At 40.2% G+C, this 23,102-nt stretch overlaps 1 protein-coding gene across 3 annotated transcripts in view; it reads right to left on the bottom strand.

The window, feature by feature from the left end:
* TTC1 (tetratricopeptide repeat domain 1) overlaps nt 1-23,102 on the bottom strand; it is a 58,111-nt gene that overhangs the window by 23,198 nt on the left and 11,811 nt on the right. For all 3 annotated transcript variants that reach the window (XM_010369917.1, XM_010369918.1, XM_010369919.2), the window contains exons 3-5: nt 8,409-8,469; nt 6,817-6,929; nt 157-193 (exon numbers count right to left, since the gene is read on the bottom strand). In XM_010369917.1, coding sequence (XP_010368219.1) covers nt 157-193; nt 6,817-6,929; nt 8,409-8,469 — 211 coding nt within the window. The remainder of the gene's footprint in view (nt 1-156; nt 194-6,816; nt 6,930-8,408; nt 8,470-23,102) is intronic.

Raw genomic sequence — 23,102 nt, 5'->3', positions numbered from 1 at the left:
ATTATATAGTATCTCTGAAAATACAGAATTATAAAGCTACCTCTTGAAAGGCCCCAGAGGAAGGGTATGCATGTCAAGCGCACACCTGACCCAAAGCCCCTCTGTCTGACATAATGCTCCTGTATGTTAACATGTAGTGAGATAATAAAGCTGTACCTTTGCTGCAGTCATTGATGGCCATTTCTTTCTTGTCCTAAAAAGAAAAATAGTATTAATATGTGTTGCCCTAGTTTTATCTTAGTGGCCCAAAGGCTTAATGACATGATCTTATCACTAATAACTGCTTATGGAGATACAGAATGGTTTTCAAAGAAACTATGTAAAAACCTGAACGTTACTTCCAAGACAAAATTCAAAATGTACGTGGTGATGGCTCTGATCTGAAAGCCTCCTGGTAACACATTATTCAAGTCGCTTCTTTCTGAAAGTGTCTTTAAAGATTGTTCTAACTGACCTATTACATTTGCAAGACACTTTACATTAGAATGCTGACATTGAGAAACTTTGTGACCTAAAACAGGGCAAATGACTGACATGTGAATAACTGAATTACCCCCCTCTCTGGCTAGTGGTTATACTATCATACCCCAAAGTTGTATATTTCAGAAAGTATACAGATGCTCCATCTACAGACACACAGTGTGGCTTGTCATGTAGTCTCAGTTATAAACCTTAATTTATCCACTGATCAAACAAAAATACAAAACACTTAAAGTATTTAACTAATTGAACTTTCTGAATCTAGAAGCATGACACAGCGGAAAGAACACTGGATGTCAAAGACTGAATTCTGGTCCTGGTTCTGACAATAACCTGCTCTTTAACACTGGCCATGCTATTTTCCTTCTCTAGGGCTCAGTTTGTCTCATTTAAAATAGAAGCAGCGTGGACTGGATGTTATATAAGATGTCTTGTAGTTCTAAAATGTCCATTTTCCTGAAATTAGGAATTTTTGTATTACAGAAATAAGTTATTTCTTTTTTTTTTTTTTTTTTTTTTTTTGAGACGGAGTCTCGCTGTGCCGCCCAGGCTGGAGTGCAGTGGCCAGATCTCAGCTCACTGCAAGCTCCGCCTCCCGGGTTCACGCCATTCTCCTGCCTCAGCCTTCCTAGTAGCTGGGACTACAGGCGCCCGCCACGTCGCCCGGCTAGTTTTTTGTATTTTTAGTAGAGACGGGGTTTCACCATGTTAGCCAGGATCGTCTCGATCTCCTGACCTCGTGATCCGCCCGTCTCGGCTTCCCAAAGTGCTGGGATTACAGGCTTGAGCCACCGCGCCTGGCGAAATAAGTTATTTCAAATAAGTGTTCAATATTCTCACAATGCCTACTGTAGCAAATACTAAATATTCTGCAGAATATTTCAGAGCAATGTCAGCGAAATTGTTTCAGGATTCAATCAAAAGCAGTTTGGGGCTGGGTGCAGTGGCTCACACCGCAATCCCAGCATTATGGGGGACCAAGGTGGGAGGATTACTAGAGGTCAGGAGTTTGAGACCTGGCCAACATGGTGAAATCCTGTCTCTACTAAGAATACAAAAATTAGCCAGGTGTGGTGGCGGGTGCCTGTGATCCCAGCTACTTGGGAGGCTGAGGCAGGAGAATTGCTTGAAATCAGGAGCGAGATTGCTGTGAGCCGAGTTCACGCCACTGCACTCAAGCCTGGGCAACAAAAGAAGACTCCGTCTCAGAAAACAAAAAAAAAAAGTTTCAGGATGAAGAGTGATGACTTAATGAGTGTGGGGTATCCTTTTAGGATGATGGAAAAGTTCTGGAACTAGATAGTGGTGTTGGCTATATAACACTGTGAAGGTATTTTAATACACTGAATTGTATACAGTCGTGCACTGTATAATGACATTTCAATCAATGATAGATTGTGTATAAAACAGTAGTCCCATAGGAGTATAACAGAGCTGAAAAATTCCTATCACCTAATGACACAGTAGTCATCATAACATCATGGCATAACTTTCTACTCAGATGTTGGTGTGATGCTGGGGTAAACAAACCTACCGCACTGCAAGTCATGTGAAAGTATAACACAGGCTGGGCATGGTGGCTCATGTCTGTAATCTCAGCACTTTGGGAGGTCAAGGTGGGCGGATCACCTGAGGTCGGGAGTTCGAGACTAGCCTGGCTAACATGGTGAAACCCCATCTCTACCAAAAATACAAAAAAATTAGCTGGGCATGGTGGCATGCACCTGTAATCCCAGCTACTTGAGAGGCTGAGACAGGAGAGTCGCTTGAACCTGGGAGGCAGAGGTTGCAGTGAGCTGAGATAGCACCATTGCACTCCAGCCTAGGCAACAGAGTGAGACTCGATCTCCAAAAAAAAAGAAAGCATAACATATACATAACACTTGATAAAAAATGGCTGTTACTGGTTTATGTATTTACTATACACTACTTTTTATTATGTTAAGAGTGCACTCCTTCTACTAAAACAAAAAGTTTACCATCAAACAGCCTCAGACAGGTCCTACAGGAAGTATGGAAGTATTCCAGAAGAAGGCATTGTTATCATAGGAGATGACAGTTTCATGTATTTGTCGCTCTTGAGGACCCTCCAGTGGGACTAGATGTGGAGGTGGAAGACAGTGATACTGATGCTCCTGATCCTGTGTAGACCTAGGCTACTGTGTGTATTTGCATCCTAGTTTTCAACAGAAAAGTTTAAAAAGTGAAAAACAAAACAAAACAAAACAAAACAAAACAAAACAAAACAAACCCCCACTATTTAATAGAAAAAAGTATATACAATAAGGATATAGCTGGGCATGGTGGCTCACGCCTGTAATCCTAGTGACTCGGGAGGCTGAAGCAGGATGACCACTTGAGGCCAGGAGTTCAATACTAATCTGTGAAACACAGTAAGACCCCATTTCTTAAAAACTTTTTAAAAAAATTAAAAGAAAACCAAACAAAATTAGCTGGGCATGGTAGTGCAGGTCTGTAGTCCCAGCTTCTTGGGAGGCTGAAGTGGGAGGATTGCATGAGTCCAGGAGTTCAAGGCTGTAGTGAGTGATGACTATGCCATTGCACTCAAGGCTGGGCAAAAGAGCAAGATACTGCCCCGGCTCAGAAGATAAGGATATAAAGAAAATATTTTTGTAGTTGTACAACATGTTTATGTTTTAGGCTGTTATTACAAAAGAGTTTAAAAAAATTTAAAAGTTGATAAAGAAAACAAGGCACAGTAAACCAAGGTGAATTTATTAAAGAAAAATAAAAAAAATAAATTTAGTGAAGCCTAAATGTAAGATGTTTATGAAGTCTACAATAGTGTAATGTCCTAGGCCTTCACATTCACTCACCACTCACTCACTGACTCACCTAGAGCAATTTCTAGTCCTGCAAGGTCCATTCATGGTATATACGGTATATGTATGTGTATGTGTATACATATGTGTGTGTGTATATATCTATATATAGATGCACCATTTGAAAAATATCTTATACTGCATTTTTACTATACTTTTTCTGTTTAGATACTCAAATACTTACCATTGTGTTCCAACTGCCTACAGTATTCAGTGTGGAAACATGCTGTACAGGTTTGTAGCCTAGGAGCAATAGGCTATGCTATATAGCTTAGGTGTGTAGTAGACCATACCATCTGGATTTGTGTAAGTATATGATGTTCGCACAATGATGAAATCACCTAATAACACATTTCTCAGAATGTATGCCTGTCGTTAAGTGACTCACGACTGTACTTTAAAATGGCCAACTTTATGTCATCTGTATTTTACCACAATATACAAAACAAAAAAGGTTTCAGGGTCATCTGGGACCTTTTTTATTTCTCTTCCAATGTTCAGCACACCAGTTCAAGTATTAAAAACTCTAAGAAGTCCTTTAAAGAAATCTGTATAACTTTATATGTCAGTATTCCTCCAACCTATCACATTTCTCTAAGTCAAAGACACACAATTTCAGTTTCTGAAATAGAAATAAATCTTTACAATTTATGTGTACAGCTGTTGTGGTGGTATTCTTTGTGTGCCTAGAAGTGATTATTAAGCTGTAGTGCATCTTATCCACTGTCCTCTTCAAACCAAGGAATTACCGAATTTTATTGCAGAAACTTTTGCTTGAGGCTCATAGTCTGCTAATACCTCAGAAGACCCGGGTGTTGTCTGCTGCTTACAATGGTAGTCTCCAAAGTGGAGTGTGTGAAAAAAACAGATCACAACTTTACCGTTCTTTCATAATTTTTATATATAGGTAGCTATCTCTATAAAACAATATACATAATACATAAGGACAAAACAAATGTACACAATATATAAGGACAAACAAATCTAACTATACATATAAAACAATGTATAAAATATATATAAACAGTAGTTAAAAAAAGAAAAAGAGAACCTATTCTTTTAGGGCTCTGCTCTTGTGTAGCTAGCAAGACCTAGAGCTGAAACTCTGCCCTAACTCCAGGTTACCTTTTCTCTCTCCAGATATGAAATGTGAAGTGTGACCAGGGGCACTAAGTCAGGGATGCTAAGCGTGCAAACCTGCCTTTCAGAAATTCTTCGTCTTTACCTCTTAAAGCAGTTGAACCATCATTTCCTTGAAAAACTTAGAATATGCTCCTTAAATTGTGTCAGGGCACTAATCCCAGAAGTTATCAAGTCTCTCATTTTAGAGTCTTCATAAAGTATTAAAAATGCAACTTAAAGCCAGACACGGCGGCTCATGCCTTCCTAGCACTTTGGGAAGCTAAGGTGGGCGGATCATGAGGTCAGGAGTTCAAAACCAGCTTGACCGACATGGTGAAACCCCGTCTCTACTAAAAATACAAAAATTATCCAGGTGTGGTGGCGGGCACCTGTAATCCCAGCTACTCAGGAGGGTTAGGCAGGAGAATCGCTTGAACACGGGAGGCAGAGGTTGCAATGAGCTGGGATCATGCCACTGCACTCCAGCCTGGGTGACAGAGCGAGACTCCAATCTCATAAAAAAAAAAAAAAGAATGCAACTTAAAAAAACAGAAAACTTTACCAACAAAACTATTCTTTGAACAGGAAGCAATCATAGAACAATGCTCTTTTGAGTTTTCCTCAGATGTGACAGACAAAATATTAGCAAGACCATACATCTTCTTAACTCAAGAACCAGACTACTTATGCCAGCCCAAACCTAGAAATAGCAATAACTTGGGCAACTATGGAAACAAAGAATCCCAAATCCCAGGAGCCAACTGGGTATGGTGCATTTCCCCTGATACTGAAGGCGCATCCTTGATCCTATTTCACAATGACAATGTCCAGTCTAAGAATGTGGCAAAATGGAGAAGCAAATCCAAAAGATCAGAATTTTCCAGGTAGGTGTAAAAACTGTTAGATGTTAATTCTGATTGCTGGTGGGATACATTAAAGAATATTGTTTTAAATAAACTTAAACCAATTGTTTTGTTTTCTCTAATACAAAACGTTGCTTTGTATACTCTAAAATTATTTCTTCTCTCATGCCGCATGAAATAGTCCAAAAACACTCTGCTTTGAAGATTGAATCCTACACAAGTTCCGGTAAAAAAAACCGTAACCTTTCTGCATATCCAAGCATTCAAGCACACATCCCCATCCCTGCCCTGGGGCCTTTCAAACAAACAAAAAAACCTTGTCCCCTAAAGTAACTGTAGTAGAGACATTTGAGAATTTCAGACAGTATCCAAAGAGATATCTGATCTAAACAAATGAAAAAACTGCCACTCCCAATCTTGAGCCAGCATCATGGTTACTTAAAGCTATGTTAAATAACCTATTCTTTGCGCTTTGAATGTAAGCAGCCATAGTTTAAAAAGTGGTATTGTTTAAAAAAAAAAAAAAAAACCACTCCCATTTCAATCCAACGATTATGAAGACTCAATAGGAAAATCAGACAAATCAGAAACAAATCTAACTTATTTTTTGAGATGGAGTTTCACTCTTGTTGCCCAGGCTGGAGTGCAGTGCACTGCAACCTCCGCCTCCAGGGTTCAAGAGATTCTCCTGCCTCAGCTTCCTGAGTAGATGGGATTACAGGCACCCACCACCACGCCTGGCTAATTTTTGTATTTTTAGTAGAGATGGGGTTTGACCATGTTGGTCAGGCTGGTCTCGAACTCCTGACCTTAGGTGATTCGCCCGCCTCGGCCTCCCAAAGTGCTGGGATTACAGGCATGAGCCACTGTGCCTGGCCCAAATCTAACTTTTAATACCATCACGGTATAAAACAAATATATTTGTACTCTCACCTATTCCACACTCACCTTGTTATACTAGGTTCTCAATCCTTTGGAAATACAAAATGTTTTTAAAGTTCCTTGACACCTATTTTGCATTTAGGGGTATCTTTTATCCCAACTGTTGGAGATTTCTCCAAGTGTCCATACTTTGAACAGAAAAGTCAGAATCCTAGGAATAACCATCTTTAAAGATGCTTTAAAGCCCAGAGTTTTCACCGGTGTTTCCCTGTGCCTTTGCATGTTTATCTAGAATTCCAGAGGCCTAAAATAAGGATCTAGAGCTATTCTAGGACATGCACTGCTTGGTTCACTGCTTCATTAACCTGCCCTAGTTTAGCTAAAAACTTGCCAGCACTCCTTCCATGAAAGTATTCACTCAGCTACTTTAACGGGGAATGCTAACAGTAATCTGACTCAAGTTTTTCAAAAGATTTTGTATTCTCCCTGTGGCCTTTACATCAGGAACATATATGGGCAGGAAAAGGGAGGCAGCAACCTCCATGCTAGTTTTTGGAAAGAAACTATGGTATGAAAAGACTGCAAGTCCCTGTGCTTTTTAAAAAGAAAAGGTCAAAGATACATACCTGCTTCATCCTTGCTGCAGCTCTATTTGAAAATAGAATCGACCTCTCCTTTTGGAAGCAGCATGGGCACATTTCAAGGGCTCGACTATAAGAACTCTCAGCTTCTATATAATCTGAGGATGATAAGATAAAGGATGAGTGGTCATTATGATTTTATTCCTGATACTACTATATTCCGCAGGATCTCAGAAGCACTGTTTTCCATTCATAGGATGAAGGTTTTGAGTTAAAAGATGGTCACAGTCTATTAAGTCTGGGGCAGTAAAAATCACTTCCTCCTTTCTTCTCTTTAAAGGAACAGTGCTCACTTGTGCCAACCTCACAGGCTGTGCTTGGTGAACTGACAGCTGAACATGCTGTCAGCGACAAGCCCTCAATACTCAGGAGTCCTGGCATTCCCTCAATGTTCAGTTTTCATTTGGCTGGGGAATTCAGAAAGGAGTTTTCAAAGGAGGTTAGAGAACTAGACAGAGGAAAGAGACTAAACTCTGGGATCCATGGCCTGAGATAAAGAAAAAAATTGTATTTGCTTTAATTAAATCTGTTGTGCTTTCATACAGTCAACCTGGCTAAAACGGCATCTGTGAAATGTTTGAAGAGAGACATTTGATAGAGCTAAAAGGAACAATGTAAAAATCAATATTTAAATCAAGACCTTAAAAAAGAAAATGGTGAAAAAGAGAATTATGGTCAGGATACTAACAGAAAATTGCCTATGTACTCCTTTCTCAGGTTTGAAATATTTAATATTAACATACAAAAAGTATGCTTTCAAAATTAGAAGTATTTATTCTATTAGAAAAAAATATTAATCATTACTAAACCAGGAAATAGAAGAAAAAAATTAAAATCTGAAATCAGATAATAGGGTAACTTTTGGGGAAAAAAAGAAAAAAAATAAAAAACCTGAAAGTAACTGGGGGAAAATCTTAACACTCCTAGATTTCTGAAGGATATATACTTTGAGATGTGACAGAAGACTTCTGCTCTAAGATCAACTAGTTAACCCAAATTATCAGAATGAACCTCACCAACTTATTTCTAAGCAAATGTAGAAAATGCAGAAGGACATGAAGAATCTCTCTACTTGAGGCATCCAAAGAAAACGGCACATGAAAGAGCAACCCTTCTGAAGCAGTTTGGAGAATTTAAAAAAAGAAAGAAAGCAGGAGCAACCAAAGCACAGGCAGCCCTAGGCCGTACCAGAGCAGTCAGGCCTGCTTTTACAGCCCCACAGCAGGTGAGGAGTGGGGACTCTGCTTTTACAGCAACGCAGCACATAACCTTTTAACATTCCAGGTTAGTGTTTTCCAAAGCAAGAGCTCAAGAGTTTCACCCCTGATTCTAGATTAACCGATAGCGGATTACAGAAAGACCATGCATGTGCCAAGAGACAAATGGTAACTTGTCACCATCAGATGAATAATTTGGCCTGGTTAAAAATCCAAAATGCCAAGGTACTGGGAAGCAACATTGTATTGTGAAGTTTGGTTTTGGGGCTTCTTCAAATGTTCTTTGGGATTTCTTCACAGACTCTATAACAGGATGAGGAGTCAAGATGACCAGATTATCAGTGCTGAAAGTTATCTTACCTCCTTTCTTAAACTGTTCATTTCCCTCCTCCTTTAGTCTAGTGCTCTCTTCTCTTCTTTTCTGAAAGAGATCGGAGAATTACATAATTTCTCACAATATTATTATAAGTGAACAAAAAGGTGAGCTTTCTTTACACACAAGCCTATTTAATAGGCAACAGTCTGACTTTTGAGAAGTGGATCAGTTTCACCAAAACCTTGTACAGTGTTAGAGGAAGAAAAACACATGACCATCGGGCTAATTATCAATTTTATTCTTGATGTTTAAAACAAAAAACGTAGGTTTTCTTGGCATGTCCTTTGCTTTCTATGTTTCTGGCTTTTGCATGGAATGATAATTATAGTATCACTTAATTTCTACTTACTCAGAAATGAAACTAAATAACATACCCACTGGTGTACATACCAGTGTAAATTCAAATTCTAGCTTCCAGTACTTACTAGTTATGTGACCTTGGACAAGTTTCAGAATCTTTCTGAGCCTTGGTCTCTTCATTTCAAAAACGAAGCTTTAATAGTATTATGGACTACTGTTTAATGGATTAATGTAATAATATATGTAAAGCTGCTCATACAGTGACTAGCAAATAAGGGCTCAATAAAAAATAAGCTATTATTTTCTGTGAAATAAGTACTTTAATCCTTATAGATATAAGAACCCTTCATGGTTTGTGTCATGAAGGAGACACAGTATGCTAGGAGAGCACATTCGCGGAGACAAGCCATGCCTGTAGGGTTAGGGCAGTATACTGTTAGCAGGTTAACACAGGAAAATGTGAAGAAACCTAAATAAATTAGTCTGTCTTTTCTTAGTTTATTCAAACAACACAGAAACTCGCACAGAGGGCCCAAAACTCATCATATACAAAGGCTGAGAGAATATTTTCCTGCAAAGCCAAGTAGACGCATGCTGAGTGTGTGCACTTTCTTCTGGAACATCTTAACAATATAACTGGCACAAGCCAAACCAGAAGAGTCTGCCTGCCTGCCACCTTTTGACAGTGCTTTAAAATAAAAACAACAAAACCCCCAAAAACAGAGAATCCCCCAAAGTCCCCCCTTTTTATTTTTTAAAGAGATAGGGTCTCACTATGTCGCCCAGGCTAGAGTGCAGTGGCTATTCACAGATGTGACCAACACACACTATAACCTTGAACTCTTGGGCTCAAGTGATCCTCCTGCCTCAGCTTCCTAAGTAGGTGGGACTATAGGTGCACACCACTGTGCTGAGTTCTTTCTTCCTTCTTGAAGCTTCTGATTAAGTAATCTCAAAAGGAGGAAATACAGTTTGAGCAGGGTATTTCATGCACAAGAGAAGCCTGGAACCTAAACAACAGGTCTTTTTAACATTAGGAACTGATATGGTCTGTGTCCCTACCCAAATATCCCCACAGGTCGAGGGATGGACCCTGGATCATGGCGGGGTTCTCCCATGTTGTTCTCATGATAGTGAGTTCACTCTCATGAGAACTGATGGTTTTCAAGTGCCACACTTTAAAACCATTTGCTTCCCCTTCACTTTCCGCCATGATTGTAAGTTTCCTGAGGCCTCTGCAGTCATGTGGAACTGTGAGTCAATTCAACCTCTTTTGTTTATAAATCACCCAGTCTCAGGCAATTCTTAATAGCAGTGTGAAAACGGACTAATACAGGAACCAAAGTAAAAATATTCTTTCTCTGGAAAAGATTTGTCAATATGCTATTGATGAGACCGGGTATTTCCCAAATGTTTTATTATTACACTGCGGATTAAACACAGCACTTGATGAATCTCAATGAAGAAACTAAAAGGTAAGTATAGAGTGAATCTAATTTTTATGGTATGTACTATGTGCCAGACACATAGCAGATACACATAAAAATTCAGTTTAAGATATAATGTATCTGAGGGAAGGGCTATTCTAAAGGAATTCAGAAAAAAATAAAATATAAGAACATGGCCATATTTACCTAGTACTACCCATAAGAAAGATGCTTGGATTGTAATGATCTCTACTGTATTGATTAGGGTTATTGGATGCAAGCAAAAGACTATCTTAAGCAAAAAACTTTAGGGGGCAGGCTTACTGGAAAGACATCAGCGCTCACAGAATCAATGGGAGGCTTAAAGAACAGGCTCAGAAAGCAGGTAGAGCTCGGGCGGGCATGGTGGCTCACACCTGTAATTCCAGTACTTTGGGAGGCTAAGGCGGGTGGATCATGAGGTCAAGAGATCGAGACCATTCTGGCCAACATGGTGAAACCCTGTCTCTACTAAAAATATCAAAAAAAAAAAAAAAAAAAAAGGAAAAGTAGCTGGATGTGGTGGCACGTGCCTGTAGTCCCAGCTACTCAGGAGGCTGAGGCAGGAGAATTGCTTGAACCTGGGAGGTGGAGGTTGGAGTGAGCCAAAGTTGTGCCACTGCACTCCAGCCTGGCGACAGAGTGAGACTCGTCTCAAGAAAAAAAAAAAAAAAAAAAAAAAAAAGAAAGCAAGTAGAACTCAAGGAGGCTCTGTCAAGAAGCAGAAGCAGAATGCATGAGTGTCTTTTAGTGAAAGACTTGCCAGGACAGGGCTGCGATGGTAGCAAATCAACTCTAACCATTCCATTTTCTTTGCTTCACTCAATCTGGATTCAAGTTCTTGGTCAGAAGCATCTAATATACCAAGCATCGATCACAAGCCTTGGTTGTCAGAGCATGAAGTGAGAGACATGGGGTACTACCACTCAATAAGATTACAACACAAGAGAATTCCTCCAAATAGGAAGGGGTATTGGATGCTGGCGAGCAAAGACAACATAACAAATTCAGTTAACAGTTATTTAAGAAACAAATTCTTCATAGAGGGGTTAAATCATCAAGTTACTAGAGCTTAATGCCCATCCTTTAGGAGTTTTCAATTTCTTTAGCATTAACTATAAATCTTAAGCTACTTTCTGATCTATAATCTTCTCTTCAGAGCCAACTTATTAGGAATCTTCTATGAACACAGATGAATCAATCAGACCGCCAGATCAGGCTCTTGTGAAGTAAGCGTGTGTATGTGTATTCATGTTTTAGGAGACCAATCATTCTTTGGGAAATTTATTTTTTTTTTTTTTTTTTTTTTTTTTTTTTTGAGGCGGAGTCTCGCTCTGTCGCCCGGACTGGAGTGCGGTGGCCAGATCTCAGCTCACTGCAAGCTCCGCCTCCCGGGTTTACGCCATTCTCCTGCCTCAGCCTCCCGAGTAGCTGGGACCACAGGCGCCGCCACTTCGCCCGGCTGGTTTTTGTATTTTTAGTAGAGACGGGGGTTTCACCGTGTTAGCCAGGATGGTTTCGATCTCCTGACCTCGTGATCTGCCCGTCTCGGCCTCCCAAAGTGCTAGGATTACAGGCTTGAGCCACCGCGCCCGGCTCTTTGGGAAATTTATAACATCAAGTTCCCAATGGGCAAAGCCAAGAAAGGAATTAGTGCTAAGGGCCAGCTGGAGCAGCCAGCTCAAGAAATATTCACCGTGTCTTTATTTTTATTTTCAGAGACAGGCTCTCCTTCTGTTGTCCAGGCTGGAGTGCAGTGGCACCATAAGAGTTTACTGTAACCTTGAACTCCTGGGCTCAAGCAATCCTTCTGAGTAGCTGGGACTATAAGCAAGCATCACTGCCTGCCCCTAGGTAATTTTTTTCTGTTTTTAATAGAGATGGGGTCTCACAGTGTTGGCCAGGTTGGTCTTAAACTCCTGGGCTCAAGCAGTCTTCTCACCTCAGCCTCCCAGTGTGTTGGGATTATAGGTGTGAGCCAGTGTGCCCAGCCCTCATCTTGCCTTTCTAACTTGAAGGACTCAAAGTTGAGCTAGCCAAGTGAAAGGCTCCAGAATGTAATTCTGGAGGTTATTATTATTTTTTTTTGAGACAGACTCTCACTCCATCACCCAGTCTAGAGTGCAGCGGCATGATCTTGGCTCACTGCAACCTCCACCTCCCAGGTTCAAGTGATTCTCGTGCCTCAGCCTCCTGAGTAGCTGAGTTTACAGGCATGCGCTACCACACCTGGCTAATTTTTTGTATTTTTAGTAGAGATGGGGTTTCGCCATGTTGCCCAGGCTGGTCTTAAACTCCAGGCCTCAAGTGACTTACCTGCCTTGGCCTCCCAAAGTTCCGGGATTACAGGTGTGAGCTGAGGTCAACTACTCTTAAGTAAGGCATCCCATTGTTTCAACTGATAAATCACAACCCAGTGGTCCACTGAGTAGTAAACACTGAAAAAGAACTGCTGCTTCCCTCTCCACAGACTGTGCAAATTAAGAGTAATGCAATTATCAGTATCATGCTGAACATCTCCTTGGAAACAGCTAAAAATAGCACTTTGAGGAGAAAGTTGAACTATTTCCCAGCTGTGCCGAGACTGAAATGATGATCCCAGTACCAAGACTGGAGTTTTTTTCTGCTGAATATATTCTTTCTCCAAAGGATGACAGGCATATAGTACAATATTACTGGAATCCAAGGATAGATATGATAAATAGTGTATGGGTCTTCCTTAGCATGCTAGGTGCCAGAAGCACTCACACATACATGAGCCGGCAGCGCTGATATTCTGCAGCACTATCAGGGGAGTCTTTCCAGGTTCTGTTCTATGAACAGAAGCTTCTAATGTGGTTAAAGCCCTTACATACCTCCACAATGCCTTTTAACACATTCCAGAGAGGCCTCACAGGGAAATATCTGATCTTGAATTATACTTCTATAGAAATGGAAACCAAAGAAATTTTATAAGGCCCTTTACTCAGTACTTTCTTCTCCATCACTGAAAACTTAGGGGGAAATAGTGACATTATCCTGCATTGTAAATCATCACAGGAACTGCCAAGGAAAGTCCCAAACAGACAACGCTCTCAACGAATGGAGCTTATTTGAAAAGTTACTACCACTACTGTAAACTTCTCAACTTGGTATTCAAAATTCATTACAACCTACACCAGTACAGCGCTTCACTGCTGAAAATCTGCTGTCACATACATTAGCTCATTTGTTTTTCAAGATAATTTTGAGAGGTGGACATGGAGGTCTTGACTCATTTTACAGATGAGAAAAATCAAGATTCAGAAATCTCTTGTTCACACTACATCAAGCTTCTGTTCCGACCTACTCAACCTATGCAACACAAGTCCTCTTTGCTAGACAGTCTGATCTTGCTATTGTCTTTCAAAGCTCACTATGCTTTTCCCTCATCCCATTTGTTTGCTTATCTGTCCCCCATGTCCTTCCACGGAGCATCTCTTCCATATCCTCCTCCCAACTCTCTCACACCAAATTTTCTGTAGTTTTCAAAGTCTAGTACAAACCATAGCTCCTCCCTGGGGCCACCTTTTACTTCTTTTCCCACATTATCTTTCTTTGAATGCAGACTGTACATACTGCTTTTAGTTTTGTAATTCAATTCTGCCTTAGAGATTGTTTTAAATTATGAACACAACAAAAGCACTGCAAAAAATCTGGAGTGTTACTTAATGCTTAAATGGTTTCATGTGTTGTAGAGGGCTTTTTGGCCCTCAGACCTGGGCAGAAGAGGCTCTCGTCAAGGTCCCCCTCTTGTGGGCCCCACCCATATCCCATACGGCCCTTTTAAACTATGCTCCAGGTAACTGAGTTCTCTAGGATTTCCAGTTCAAGCCTTCCTAGCCCACTTCCAGAACCTGCATGGGTATTTTACCTGGGTTTATTTAACTTTGTTGCAGGTTTACGTAATATTCTGGGTGTAGTATTCTGTACTTTGCCTACCCTAGATCTGGCCATATCTCCAAGAAGTCCTAGATCAATTTTTACTAACTTACTTATTTAAGGACAGGGTCTCGCTTTGCCACCCAGGCTAAAGAGATCATGGCTCACTGCAGCCTCAACCTCCTGGGCTCAAGCAATCATCCCACTTCAGTTTCCTCAGTATCTGGGACCACAGGTGCATACCACCACGTCTGGCTATTTTTTTTTTTTTTTTTTTTGGTAGAGATTGCGGGGGGTCTCACTATGTTGCCTAGACTGGTCTTAAACTCCTGGGCTCAAGTGATCCTCCCACCAGAGCCTCACAAGGTGCTGAGATTACAGGTGTGAGTCACCCCATTCAGCTGAGTCCTGGATTCTCTTAGTGTGGAACAGTGTTTAGAAACAAAGATCTGGTGTCAGTGTGTTCACTGTTACTAGGGTGTTACTGCTTTTAGGCCCTGTCAGTGAAGAAACCCAGGAAATACATCTTCAACAAAATGAAACCCTTATGAGTCCAAAGAACACATACAAGTGAAATCCAACAACAGAGGGTTCTTCCTCACATTCCTCCACAGTGAAAACTCTGGTTCTCAGAAGGGTGACTTTATTAATTTGCTCTATCCTACAATAAACAAGAGTTCCAAAATTACTATACAAATATCATTACCAACAATGAACCTACTATGTAAAAAGTTCAAGGTTTTGTTGCAGTCAGAGTCTGTGTCCAAAGTTAATGGAATTATCTTTTCTATATAATCAATTCATGATTGTTACGTAATTTGTTTCTGTTTATAGTCAATTTTAAGCTTTGTTTTTTTTTCTCATCCTTTCTGATTTAATTTTATTTTTTGAAAATAAAAAACATTATTTACACAGTTCAAAAATAGGTGGAATTTCTGATGTGGTGAAGTAAGGAGGTTGACAAAATCCTTTTCCTTAAAGCCAATTGTAAAACTGGACAGGCCAGGGACAGTAGCTCACACCTGTAATCCCAGTACTTTAGGAGGTCAAGGTGGGTGAACTGCCCGAGTCAGGAGTTTGGACCATTCTGGGCAACATGGTGAAACCCTGTTTCTAGCAAAAAGCCAAAAAAGTTAGCCATGTGTGGTGGTACGCACCTGTGGTTTCAGCTACTCTGGAGGCTGAGGTGGGAGGATCGCCTGAGCCCAGGAAGTTGAGGCCATGATTGTGCCACTGCACTACAGCCTAGGCCACAGAGTGTGGCCTTGCTTCAAAAAATAAAAAGAATAAGTAAACTTGAAGTTGTATTGGAAGAAATTATCCAAGCAAAAAGACTGAAGAAAAATGAACAGGACCCTCTTGACATGAATGGAAGACCCAGAAGAAGGGAAGAAAGAGAAGAACAGAACAAATGTTTGAAGAAATAAAGGCTGATAACTTTAAAATTTTGATGAAAAACGTTAATCTAAAGATCCAAGAAGCTCATCTCAGTGAACCTCAAGTAGACTAGAAAGATCTACATCTGAGGACACCACCATGTCAAGAGTGATGAGAGATAAAGAGAAAATAAAGCCACAAGAGAAAAATGATAAAAGACAACAAGACTACTAATTTCCGACATCTCACCAGAAACAGCGGAGGGCAGAAGGCAGTGTAATGATATATTTAAAATGGTGAACAAGAAAAATTTTCAAGACAGATTATACATTTAACAAAACTACCTCAAGATGAAGGCAAAATAAAGACTTCCACAACGAACAAAGGGAATTTACTGCTGTGAAACCTGCTTCACAAAACATATTAAAGTCCTTCAGGCTGGAGGAAATGACAGTAGATGGTCACTCAAAACCACAGGAGGAAATGAAGAACACCAGAAATAGTAAGCAGATATAAGACTCTAACGTTATTTTCTCTCTTCTTTAACTTCTTTAAAAGACAAAAGATTATAAAATGACACTCAGTGGTTAGGTTTATAACATATATTGATATAATGTACATGACAATGATAGTTCAAAGTGGAGGAGAGGAAATGGAGCTATGCTAAAGCAAAGCTTCTATCAATACATTTCACTGAAAGTAAGTAGTATTAAACTAAAGTAGGGCTGGGCACAGTGGCTCCCGCCAGTAATCTCAGCACTTTGGGAGGCCAAGGCAGGTGGATCACTTGAACTCAGGAGTGTGAGAACAGTTTAGGCAATGGCAAAACTCCATCTCTACAAAAAATACAAAAATTAGCTGGGCATGGTGGTGTGTACCTGTAGTCCAGATACTCAGGAGGCTGAGGTGGGAGGATCACCTGAGCCCAGGGAGGTGGAGGCTGCAGTGATCCATGATTGCGGCCACTGTACTCCAGCCTGGGCAACAGAGTGAGACCCTGTCTCAAAAACAAAAACAAAAAAATTCCGAAAAACTAGACTATAAAAAGATGTGCATGGCCGGGCGCGGTGGCTCAAGCCTGTAATCCCAGCACTCTGGGAGGCCGAGACGGGCGGATCACGAGGTCAGGAGTTCAAGACCATCCTGGCTAACACGGTGAAACCCCGTCTCTACTAAAAATACAAAAACTAGCCGGGCGAGGTGGCGGGCACCTGTAGTCCCAGCTACTCGGGAGGCTGAGGCAGGAGAATGGCGTAAACCCGGGAGGCGGAGCTTGCAGTGAGCTGAGATCCGGCCACTGCACTCCAGCCCCGGCGACAGAGCGAGACTCCGCCTCAAAAAAAAAAAAAAAAAAAAAAAAAAAAAAGATGTGCATTACAATTCCTACAGCTACCATTAAGAAAATAGCTAAAAGTAAACATAGTTAATAAAATCCAAAGTATTATAATAGCATGCACAAAATATTATCTAATACAAAAAGAGGCAGTAAAAAAGAAACAGGAATAAAGAACACATGAGACTTGTAAAAGACAAATGACTAATGTAAATCCAACCATATAAATAAGCAGATTAAATATGAATGGACTAAACAACTCAAAGAGCAGAGATTATCACACTGGATTTAACAAGATTCAATCATATGCTGACTATAAGATGCATACTTCACATTCAAAGACATATACAGTTTGAAAGTAAAAGTATAAAAAAAGACACTGTGTAAACAGCAACCTTAAGAGAAGTAGCTGAAGTACTATCAGACAAAACAGGCTTTAAGACAAGATATATTACTGGAGACCAAAAAAGGGGATATTTCATAATGGTAAAAAGGTCAACAAATTGGGAAAACATAACAATTACAGGTGTATACGTATCTAACAGCAGAACCATAAAACACATAAAGGAAAAACTGACTGAATTCAGAGGAGAAACAGACAATCCAACACAAGTTGAAGATTTCAATACCCCAATATCAGAAATTGCTTAAACAACCAGAGGTACAATACACACAGAAAAACATACAGAAATGTACCACTTAGTATACTGTTGCAAAATATATATTCACAAAACTACTATACAAATTAAGATAGAGAGCACTGCCAGAACCTCAGAAGCTTCCAGTGTACTCCTTTCTAAATTCTCTCACCCTGACATCCCTAGCCAAACAACTTTTCTTCATAACTTGAAGGAGTTAAATAATTGAGGTTGTCATACTTCTATAACATTCTGGAATGTACGCTTGCAACCTTTAGAAAACCAAGTATCTAAAAATGATTTTTAAGAGATCTTCTATGTTCTATTCTAGACCTGAAATATTTTATGGACTATGTTCATTGAATTTTGACTTAATAGCTATAGTTAACAGTTCCTGATTGCTCTTGTCTGCTAGTCATTTAATCCTTATGATCCCATTTTATGCCAAGTTAAATGATAGAGCTAGGAGAGATCTAACATTTCCAAGTTAATGTTTTTAGGTGAGGTGGTGCACACCTTAGTCCCAAGTACTTGAGGGACTGAGGTGGGAGAATCGCTTGAGCCCAGGAGTTGCATTGGCAACGAAGCTAGACCCTGTCTTTTAAACAAAACAAAGCAAAACAAAACAAAACAACAAAGTTCATGCTCTTAACTACAAGACCATACTGTCTTCCACAGGTGTGGAAATAAAGAATTGTTTGCAGAAGTAGAACTGAGTAACGCACAGAAACTGCTGCAAAAAGGTGAACACACAGAACTTATATGCTTCATAGTTCTAAAGAAAAAGTCACTTGTAATTCCCTTGGTGTCAAGAACTAGGGCATTTGAAAAGAGGATGACACTGCTCCAAAACATGTTATTTAGTTCCAGAGTTCTGATCTATAGTCATTTTGAGACCTATGTCAAAAATAAATCTCACTGGGTGTGGCAGCCCATACCTGTAATCTCAGCACTTCGGGAGGCCAAGGAGGGTGGACTGCTTGAGCTCAAGAGTTTGAGACCAGCGTGGGCAACACGGCAAAACCCCGTCTCTATTGAAAAACAAAAATTAGGCTGGGCGCAGTGGCTCACACCTGTAATCCCAGCACTTTGGGAGGCCAAGGCAGGTGGATCGCCTGAGGTCTGGAGTTTGAGACCAGCCTGGCCAACGTGGTCAAACCCCGTCTCTATAAAAAATATAAAAATTAGCCAGGTGTGGTGGCAGGTGCCTGTAATCCCAGCTACTTGGGAGGCTGAGGCAGGAGAATCACCTGAACCTGGGAGGCAGAGGTTGCAGTGGGCTGAGATTGCATCATTGCACTTCAGCCTGGGTGACACAGTAAGACTTCGTCTCAAAAACAAACAAAACAAAACAAAAAATAAAAATACAAAAATTAGCTGGGCATGGTGGCTCATGCCTGCAGTCCCAGCTACTCTGGAGACTGAGGTGGGAAGATCACTGGAGCAGGAAGTCGAGGCTACAGTGGAATTATGGAATCATGCCACTGCACTCCAGCCTGGGGGACAGAGTAAGACCTGGTCTCAAAAAACAAAGCAAAACAAAACAAAAACAAACCTTTTCCTCACTGAATCAAGGGCTTGGACCACAGGACTTAGGTTGTTCTATTATTATTATTATTACTTTTGAGGTGCTAGGATCACTTGAGCACATGAGTTCAAGATCAACCTGGGCAACAAAGCAAAACCCTGTGTCCTAACAAAAAAAAAAAAAAAAAATTAGCTGGGTGTGATGGCAAGTGCCTGCAGGCCCAGCTATGAGGGAGGCTGAGGCAGGAAGATCACTTGAGTCCAGGAGTTTGAGATGCAGTAAGCTATGATCATGCCACTGTGCTCTAGCTTGGGCTACTCTAGTCTCTCTTAAAAAAAAAAAAAAAAGACAAAGGAACTATCATCAACTAGAGAAAATCAAGGCGACATGAAAACTAAATGCAATGGGTCCTGAACAGAAAAGATGACGTTCATGGGAAATGTGATGAAATCTGAATAAGGTCTGTAGTTTATAGCATTGTAATAATGTTTATTTCCTGGTTTTGATAGCTGCACTATGGCTATGTAAGCTGTTAAAACTAGGGGAAGCTGGAATCTGTTTTTTGCTACTTTCTAAAAAATGTTATTTCAAAAATAAAAAGTTAAAATAGAACTCTCCACCTGGGAAATAATTTTTCTCTTTCAAGAGCTAAATACAGCCTCCAGTAAGGACTTGAAATTCCTACCTCAGTAATGACAGTTTTTTAACATACTTAACGGCACATAAAGTGCAGGCACTGTGCTAAAGTACACAGCACAGAGAAAGCTCCACCCATTGCTCCCTGACACTTACATGCCAACCAGAGTATACTGATAAAACACGAAACTACCTAAAATAAAAATGTAAGCATAGTTACACGTCTTCCTGGCTGAATTATAAGTTTCTTGACAGAGAAAACCATATTCTTCAAGAAAACTTCAGCCTGGGCAACATAGCAAGACTATGCCTCTACTAAAAATAAAAAAAAATTAGCTGGGCGTGGTGGCTCATGCCTGTAGTCCTAGCTACTTGGGAAGCTGAGGCGGAAGGATCACTTGATCCCTGGAGGTTACAATGAGCCATGATTGCGTCACTGCACTCCAGCCTGGGCAAAAGAGCAAAACCCTATTTAAAAGAAAAAAAAAAAAAAATTTGTCTTTTTTTTTTTAGACAGAGTTTTGCTCTTTTGCCCAGGGTGGAGTGCAATGATGCAATCTCAGTTCACTGCAACATCTGCTTATCGGCCTCCAGTAAGTACAAGAGATTCTCCTGCCTTAGCCTCCTGAGTAGCTGGGATTACAGGCACATGCCACCACGCCTGGCTAATTTTTTTGTATTTTTAGTAGAGATGGGGTTTCACTTTGTTGGTCAGGCTGGTCTTAAATTTGACCTCAGGTGATCTGCCCGACTCGGCCTCCCAAAGTGTTGGGATTACAGGCGTGAGCCACCGCACCGGGCCAATTTTGTCTATTAATTGCAGGTACTAACAAATGTCTGCTGAACGAATAACTCAATTTCTAGAATTACTCTGAATCTATAGCATATGTGGGTTAATTTTCATTTAACTAACAAAGAAATAAGGGTGGAAACTATTACAAGTGTCCTTTCTGAATAAAATTAGCAAATCAAGGATATAAACATTATAAACTGCTTTGCATAAAGAAGATATTCTATAAAGAAGACAAATTACTTTAAATGCTAGTTAGGATGAAAAATGGTACACTAATATTGCTAAGTGAAGACTCTTCCTGTAAAGCAAATATCCATGACTTGGCTATAATCTTACCTTGTCATTTCCTATTTACTAACATAGTACTCCTATCTGCTTAGATTACCCAAAGATGCCTGATTCCATGGCTGTGTAACTCATTCAATGAGCTAAAACTCATAATACTTAGTATGTAGCCAGACATTGTGCTAAGAGCTTCAAATGGATTGATTCACTTGCTTAAAATATTAGAAGTAGCTTGAATTTAATTTTTTAATGGACAACAAAAAAACCACCCTTCAAAAAACCCAAAAATCCAAGCTACAGAACTTCAACTGATATAATTTAAAATCCTGGGGTAGCAAGGCAAAATGTTAGACAGTGCTCCTCTAGTCTCTTATAAATAAACCACTCTTACAATGCAGTGGCTGAGTAGGGTATTTCTTTTACTTTAGGTCAGTGAATACAACATAAACACACTTGACTTGGAGCTTACAAGTGTATATCCCACCTATCATTATTAAATAGTAAAAACTTGCATGAAATACATTTAAACAATAATCTCATATTTAAATAATCCTACGGTAGGCATGTGCTCAACAGACAAATGGATAAAACCAAGACTGTCGCTCCAGCAAGCTTATGTCCATATTATAAATCTATCAGCAGCTCTCTGCTGCCCTCTGCAGTTTTGTGAGGTAATTGCTACAAAATAAAACAGCATACACTTTACGCCAAGCACAGTACCCAAGAATCACAGTACCCAGAGATCAATCGCTGGAGTAAAAGAGAGAGTAAAGAGAGCTACATACTTGGTCAATTGCTGGAAAATGGAGGCAAATGCAACAAAACCTTCTGCTTTAGTCTTATGTAGGTGGGACGAGAAAACTACACTTGGAATGCAAATATTGGAACGGCTAGGGACACCACTTCTACAAATTATTCTGAAGGGAATTCCTTATCATTAAAAAAATAAACTTTTGGTTTTGTCTTCTTTGAAATCAGATATCACTTGCTTCACATATATAAAGACATATCTGTTCTTTCCACAAGTCACCTTTACAGGTCCTCTAGGGAGGCATGAGGGAAGAATCTTTAGATCTAAGCCACAGTTAGAAACTGCCTCTCAGTAGGTATTATCCTTCTGAGGAAAAAATGACTGATCTATGAGGAATTAATCTTGGAAACAGTCCCTTGTTTCTTAAATCAGAAAATTCTATTTCCCAAAACACAATTTAATAGAAATAAATTTTCTGTCAGGACTGCTTAAATTCGGCCCAACAAGTTGTTTTTAGACCTTGATCAACAGATGTGGGTAAAAGAAAACCTCCCATTCAGTTCTTCCGATGTTGGATGCAGTCAATGTACGGGTTAGGTCAATACTTCTTGTTTTGGAAGCTCAGTCATCTGCGTCCATCTGGATCTGTTTCCCACGGGGTGGCCACAGTTCTTCCTATATTGAAATTACCTGGGAGGCTTGCTAATAAAGCAGATGCCTGGTTGTGGCCTCACAGGTGTGTGGTATCAGACACTTCTCAGGCTTTGCATGGTTAATACATTTCCTGTGATGCTTAGGCACGACAAAGTCTGGAAACCACTGATCTACACAAAGTGACCTTTCTTAATAAACACAGGAAATACTGAATGCCATTTTAATTTTCTACCAGCAAATAATGTAAACATACATTATTTATTAAGTGACCTTTCTTAATAAACACAGGAAATACTGAATGCCATTTTAATTTTCTACCAGCAAATAATGTAAACATATCTCACTAACTTTCAAATATTTTAGAGCAGCGGTCCCTAACCTTCTTGGTTCCAGGGACTGCTTTTGTGGGGGACCATTTTTCCACGGACCAGGGTCGTGGGGGAGGGGGTGTTCGTAATGATTCAAGCATATTACATTTATTGTGTACTTTATTTTTATAATTATGACACTGTAATATATAATCAAATAATTATACAATTCCCCATAACGTAGAATCAGTGGGAGCCCTGAACTTGTTTTCCTGCAACTAGATGGTCCCACCTGGGGGTGATGGGAGACAGTGATAGACTATCAGGCATTAGATTCTCATAAGGAGCCACAATCTAGATCCCTTGCATGCGCAGTTCACAATAGGGTTCACGAGCCCACGAGAATCTAGTGCCACCACGGATATGACATGAGGCGGAGCTCAGACAGTAATACAAATGATGGGGAGTGGCCGTAAATATAGATGAAGCTTCGCTCACTAGTTTGCTGCTCACTTCCTGCTGTGTGGCTGGGTTCTTAACAGGCCACAGGCTGGTACTAGTACATGGCCAGGGGTTGACGACCCCTGTTTGAGAGCAAGCAATCCTTATTTCCTCTGGTTTAAACTCAGGATCAGGCCAGGCAGGGTGGTTCATGCCTGTAATCTCAGCACTTTGGGAGGCCAAGTGAAAGGGCCTCTGCAAAAATAAA

This window comes from Rhinopithecus roxellana, chromosome 3, assembly GCF_007565055.1.
Source record: "Rhinopithecus roxellana isolate Shanxi Qingling chromosome 3, ASM756505v1, whole genome shotgun sequence".
Taxonomy (NCBI): domain Eukaryota; kingdom Metazoa; phylum Chordata; class Mammalia; order Primates; family Cercopithecidae; genus Rhinopithecus; species Rhinopithecus roxellana.
The sequence above is the reverse complement of the archived record's forward strand: the minus strand, read 5'-3'. Positions and strand labels throughout refer to the sequence as shown.